This window comes from Buceros rhinoceros, unplaced genomic scaffold, assembly GCF_000710305.1.
Source record: "Buceros rhinoceros silvestris isolate BGI_N320 unplaced genomic scaffold, ASM71030v1 scaffold47901, whole genome shotgun sequence".
Classification (NCBI taxonomy): Eukaryota; Metazoa; Chordata; class Aves; order Bucerotiformes; family Bucerotidae; genus Buceros; species Buceros rhinoceros.
In genome coordinates this window covers 1-6,507 of record NW_010393401.1, presented here as the reverse complement: position 1 = coordinate 6,507, position 6,507 = coordinate 1, and the positions used below count along the sequence as shown (strand labels likewise).

The window sequence follows — 6,507 nt, the reverse complement described above, 5'->3', positions numbered from 1 at the left end:
CCTGTATGGCAGCCTGACCCGCCGCGGGCTCAGCGCTGAGGGTGTCCCTGACATTGCTGCCTCTGAGGGCTTCGTGGTTGGGGAAGTCACCAAGGTGCCAGGGCTGGGGTGGAGGGGGGGGTCAGTAACCACCTTCCATGTGCAAAGGGGTGATACTTCTACAGCAGTCAAAACAGCAGCCTAAAGCTGTCACGTCATCCCCTGAATGGTCCTATCCAGCTGTCCTGGGCCTCCCGCCCTGGAGCTGGTCCATAGCATCCCCCAGTCACACTGGGGCCACATGTCATGGCTGCCCAGGCTGTAGTGGCCATCACTTGCCACCCAGGGCTTACATCTTGAGGAGGAACAAGGAGACAAACCCAACATTGCACCTTACATCAGTCTAAGGGCTGCAAGAGGCCATGGCTGGGTCCAGCTGGTGATTCTGCCTTAGCAGCCTCTGTGTTTCAGTAGGACTAACAGCACTTCTAATTCTTTTCCCCTCTCTTTCCTCCTCCAGAAAAGCATTCTTGTGTCTTGTCCTCACGAAAACGTGTCCACAAAGTTCCTAGCCCCATACACGACGTTTTGTAGAATCCATCAGAAAAGTGTAAGTAACCTGGTGAAGAGCGCGGGAGATAACTGGAAGCGGCTGTGAACTTCCACAGCCTGTGTCTGGCTGTCATGTGCTCATTCTGAGGGATGGCTGCAGCGTGCCTTCATGTGTGAAACAGATAACAAAACAGGTTAGACCAGAGAAACTTGGGAAACTTGATCATGGTTAAGCTCCCCCCCCAAAAAATCTCCAGGCTTCTTGAGGCTGTTTTTTTTGCTGACTTTAGATGCGTGACGGATCCCTCTGTAAAGGAATAACGTGTGTGAATTCGATAAAACCAAGAGGTTGCAGGCACTGAGCTCTTCATCTCTGACTGGTTCCAGCCGCTTTGCAGCGGCTCTTTGCTCCTGTGTAATGAAGTTATCTGAGATTTGCCCCATGAATTTCTGTTTATGGGGCTGGGAATCGAATGTTGCATAAACCCCTCTTGATCTGGTGGGAATCCATAGATAAAGAAAGGTCCAGCTTGTGCTTTAAAAATAAATAGATTTTATGAACCTGTGACTGATATAAAAGCAGCGCTGCTCCTTTTACTAAGTAATCCTGTTACTTACTGCACCCCCATCGACCTGGGCCACAAGTGTAGCTTCTCACTGATCCAGAAAGGCTGACTCTGACCTGGAATTTCATTTCTTCACTGAAAAGAAGTGGTAAGGCAAAAGGCTGAATGCAATCTTGTGTGGAATCGATCCAAGAAATTAGGGAGTATGGAGCCTGCACGTGCAGCTGGCTGCCCTAGAGGCTCCTGGAGAATTATTAATACACTTGTCTCAGGATTTATTGAGTAAATTGTTGTGATAAACCTAGCTGAAAAGTCAGTCTCTGTTGATAAAGCTCCAAAGGGGTATAAATCGAGGTGCCTTTTGACATAAAGGCAGTTCTGTGTCTCTACAGGTGTTTTAAGAGGCACTTGGGGCTCTGCTGAGAGGAAGCTCAGCGCTGAGGCAGTTCTGGAGACGCCAGAGGTGAATCACTTCAGGGAGCTTTGTGCTGCCTGAGAGGCTCCAGCCGCCCTTGTGTGCGAGGAGTGGAATCAGCATTCAGAGCACAGTGGAACAGGAGTGCAGGCGTTAGCATGAGGTGTGATGGGTTACAGCTGCACTGCAGATGCTCCTCTGGAAAGCAGCTGATGCGATAGCTGTTGATATGGAGATGAGTTTAAAGCCAGCATGGGCTAAACTAGAGTTGTCCTGATGCCTCTTGTTCTGAGCACTCGTGCCCGGCCTTGCCTCTGTACATGTCCCTCCTGAACATTCGGGGATCTGTCAAATGTCAGTGAGGTGTTTTGTTCAGCTTGAATGACCTTCACAGGCTTTTTTGGAAAAAAGAAAAAGGGAGCAAATTACTGATTATTCTGTCAAATGCTACTCGTGATAGAACCATAGAATATTTTTGGTGGAAGAGACCTTTAGTCTCCTTGAGTCCACCCTTTCTCCCAGCACTGCCAGAGCCCCACGAACCCCTGGCCCTCAGCACCACCTCCACACCGCTGGCAAACCCCTCCAGCCATGGGCACTCCACCACTGCCCTGGGCAGCCTGGCACACGCCTGCACAACCCCAACGGGCAACAAAGGGCTCCTCAGGGACAACCTCAACCTCCCCTGCCACAACTGCAGGACGGTTCCTCTCATGTTGGTGCTTGGTCCTGGGGAGAAGAGACCAACCCCCACCTCATTGCTCCAACCTGCTGTCAGGGAGTTGTGGAGAGCCAGAAGGTCTCCCTGGAGCCTCCTTTGCTCCAGGCTCAACCCCCCCAGGTCCCTCAGCTGCTCCTCAGTGCACTTGTGTTCCAGACCCTGCACCACCCTCGTTGCCCTTCTCTGGACACTCTGCAGTTGCAATTTGAGCTGTTGGAGCTTTTCAGGAGAGCAGTTTGGTCTGACTCTTGCTTGGATTGAAAGACTTAAGAGTGAAGTGTGACGTATCACGTCCCTACCAGCCCTGGCTGATGCATGTGCAGCAGTAGGATGCCATAGGATGTCTGTCTTAACATCTGGAAACACCTGGAGGCTGCTGCAGGTCTGTAATGTACTTTCCAGCCTGTTTAGTGTTGCTGCAGCCTGTACTGGAAATGTCTCTGTCACTCAGAAGATAAAATCCTTTCCTTCAAGGCTAAAATGTCTGTTATCTTCAATTATTTTAGAATACAATATTTCAGGAACCTACAATCATTGTGATGTACCTACACCTGAAGTACAGCTGTTGTCTGTGCAGGCTTCTGACTTGGCATTTCCTTTTCTTGCCACTTTGCAGACCTCTGCGGAGTCACAGGCAGAGAGTAGTGATTTCTCTATCAAATTTGGTGGCGATTACAGGAAATCTGGGGTGCTTCATGCCATGTTCCGGTCACCCAACTCCTCTGAGCCCTGGCTGGGGGTCAGCCCAGCTCAGCAGCTTGCTCTTGAAGGAGAAATATACTTACCTGTGTAAACAGATAAATAAGAGAGTTTTTTTTATGCTGCCTTCATCCTCCAGAAAAATCCCGCTCTTCAGCATCCACTTGTTTGTTGATTCCTTAAGGGCTTAGTTAATATCTCATAAAACATTGAGGTGAGAAAGCCTGTGAAGTCCTTGTTGAAAAGTCAGATATTATCAGGCTAAAACTGCTTATCTGGGAGTATGGAAGCGCTTTGGGCTGTTTTCTGAGTCTAGCAGTGTGTTTTGGGGATATAATGGTGCTAAATGATGTACTTACCAGGTTTCCCCCAGCACAGAGCAGAAATACTTATTTATAAATCTAACACTTGGTGGTTTTTACCCCCCTGCAGGTGACCTGTCTGGATATTTCCAGTGGCGGAGGGCTTGGTGTGTCTGCCAGCACAGACGGGACAATGAAAATCTGGCAGGCTGCAAATGGAGAAATAAGAGTAAGAGCGTCCAGCGTTGATTATGGGCGTTTACCAAAGTGGTTCAGCCGTGACTTTAGTCAGAGCAGCCACATGGTGTGCTCTAGGGTGGGCAAAATCTGACTTTTGATTGAAACTGGTTGAAATTTGGTATCTCAGAGGTTTTAAAGCAAATGCATGAATTCTGCCCTGGGAAATGATGCTCAGCACTCTGGGGAGGAGTCCCAAGGTGGGAGTGAGAGGGGGGAGTTAGGGTGAAGAAAGTCCCTGACAGCTCCTGGCACAGCACTGAATCTCTTCTGCAGTAGAGAAGAGGTGAGGAAAAGTCTCCTCTGGTGAATTAAGCACCTCGTGGTGCCTTTCTAGTTAACGTGTTTCCAGTGGAGCTTGACCTGTCAGCTGCTTGACTGACAGAGGAGAAAGACATTTAACTTGTTATTAGAAACAAAAGTCGTTCCCTTTGCTACGTAAAATGCTACTCAAATGGCAGAGGAAGGCCCAAAGCGTCTCTGCTACCCCTTTGACTGCCTCAAGTTCAGACCAGTCTGTTCCAGGAGCGCAAACCTAGAGGATTTGAGCTTAATCCTCTGCCCCCAGGGTTAACAACCCGTTTTCCAGTGTCATAGCACAAAACCAGCTCGTTGTGACGGTGATGATGATGGAACTAGCACGTAGCTCTTTGTTTTTCCAGAGGCTGTTGGAAGGCCATGTGTATGATGTGAATTGTTGCAGGTTTTTCCCATCGGGCCTCGTGGTTCTGAGTGGGGGAATGGATGCCCAGCTAAAGATCTGGTCAGCAGAAGATGCCAGCTGCGTGGTGACCTTTAAAGGTCACAAAGGAGGTATAGAGCACTTAGCCTGTAAAATGCTTGATCTGCCTTGTGTTTAATTACCTTGCACCGAGGGCTAATGTTCCGCCTCCAGCCTGCTGCTCTTTGTGCTGTGCAGTTGTGTTAGGTGTCCAGAGGTGTTCCTCTCACCTACCTGCGTTTTCTTCATTAATTAAGCCAAAAAGAGGGAGGACACAATCCATGAGCCTGTTGCAAGTGCCAGAATTGGAGGCAGTGTGCTCCTCCCAGGCAGTCTCAGCTCTCCATGGCTCCATCCTCCATTCCATAGCCTCGCTGCCTGTGCTGGAAATGCCTCCAGCTTGCTCCCAGCTCATCCTGCTCACCTTCAGTTGCTCTACAGCTTCTTCCTCTTTTTTATTTTCCTTGCCCAGTATAGCGTTTAACAGTTTATTACGGACTTGCAGAACTCAAGCAGGCGGTTACCAGCCTCAAGGACGTGTGCGCTTGGAAGTAACACCCACCAAGAGCAGCTGCAAGGATGCTGAAGTGCCTTTTACTTAAGGAGGGCTGGAATAAGCTTGTTCATCCTTGTACCGAGGGCAGACATTCAGCTCTGCCCCCTGCTGATGGTCTCCCTGCTGAAATGAGAGTAAATTCTTCACCCTCCTTGTGTGAGGATGTGCTGGCCACCTTACGTGGTGAGTTCAGTGCTGTTCCTTGTTCAGGGTCTACACTACAGTCTGCTCCAACTGACGCTTGGTCCCAGAGGAGACCTACAAGGGATGGCAAATGAAGTGCCCAGAAGGGCTCCTGCAAGCCGTGATCGAAGCTGTCTCTGGACAGAGCCTCTTCATCTCTGGGAATATTTGGCTTCCAGGAGACCTTGTTCACAGCAGTGTGGATTTATACGTAATGCTTAAGCAGGCCCCTGTTTTACTCCTGTTTACTCCAGGCCCAGAGCACAGTGGATGCCCAAAACCCTGCACCCAGTTATCTCCTCCCTGAGCAACTAATTGCTTGTCTGGGCTCATTTTCCTGGCCCAGAAGGTTTGCAGAATCACAGAATCGTTGTGGTTGGAAGAGACCTTTGAGATCATCAAGTCCAACTGTTCACCCTGCACTGCCAGGGTCCCTAAACCACGTCCCTCAGCATGTTCAAAGCTTTACTGAAGAGCTTTACAAGCTGGCCAAACCTTGATTAACTCAAACTTGTCTTGCAGCGAATGTCATGTGATCTGTTTGTGTGGATTCAGAACACTTTGCTGTGAACAGAATGTGGCAGATGGTGTAACAGAGCTTTGGGTCAGAAGGGTGCTGGCTCTGAGCAGGTTTTACTCACTACTTCTAACTCCAGCCCAAGCTGCTGCAGCTGGTTTGCTTGGCTTGTCCTGTCATTGGAGCTTGCTGTGTCTCGTGACTGCTGCTGTAAGGAAAACATCAATTAAACCTCTAACCATCTGACTGGTCCCTTCCAAACCACCACTCCGTTGTTCTTCAGGTCTAGACTACCACAGAGAAGAGAAGCGCTCAGGGGCTGTTAGCACCCACTAAAACCCCTCCAGCTGTAGCTGGATAATGCGGGTGCAGCTTGTCCCACCCAGCTTTTGGGGTTCTCCAGAGCAACATTTTAAGAGCGTTGGACCAGGCGATTTTCTGCCCAAATTAGAGGTTAATTTTGGAGGTGGAAACTCGGCAGCAGCTGCAGGATCAGCTCAGATTGGGCGAGGCATTGCCCATCATGGTAATATCTCGCTATTGTGCCAGGTGAATGCTCCCTGTATGGTTTGCTGAGAGCTGCTGCCTGCCACATATGCCTCTTTCCAGGTGCCGTGTCTCACTGCACCCCACAGTCTGGCTGTGTGTGACTGGTGGCACTCTGGGAACAGTGGTTGAGTTCACCTCGAGAAATGAGGTGCTTTGTCTCTCTGCCGTCCACACTGGGTGTCTGAACGTGGCCTGTGCTTTGGTGCAGGTATTTTGGACACTGCCATTGTGGATCGGGGAAGAAATGTTCTCTCCTGCTCTCGAGACGGCACTGCCCGCCTCTGGGACTGTGGAAAATCTGCCTGCCTGGGTGTCATCGCTGACTGTGGCTCTCCTGTCAATGGCATCGCCGTGGGCACTGCAGACAACTCGCTGAACCTGGGCACACCTGAAAAGCCTCCAAGTAAGGATCTTCCTCTTAAAATTCATCTTCATTCCCCTGTCCCAAACTGCTCAGGGTTGTCACCGGTGATCCTGAGTGCGTGGCCAAGAGGCCAGTGGTCTCCTGGG

At 50.0% G+C, this 6,507-nt stretch overlaps 1 protein-coding gene across 1 annotated transcript; it reads left to right on the top strand.

Moving 5' to 3' along the window:
• Positions 1 to 4: 4 nt before the first annotated feature.
• On the top strand, positions 5 to 6,400 carry LOC104487939 (proteasomal ATPase-associated factor 1; the record flags this gene model as incomplete). The annotated part of the gene is made up of 5 exons (XM_010144820.1): positions 5 to 94; positions 500 to 589; positions 3,365 to 3,463; positions 4,134 to 4,284; positions 6,206 to 6,400. Coding segments are annotated over 5 exons (625 nt in total), but the record flags the coding sequence as incomplete, so codon positions are not given.
• Positions 6,401 to 6,507: the final 107 nt, after the last annotated feature.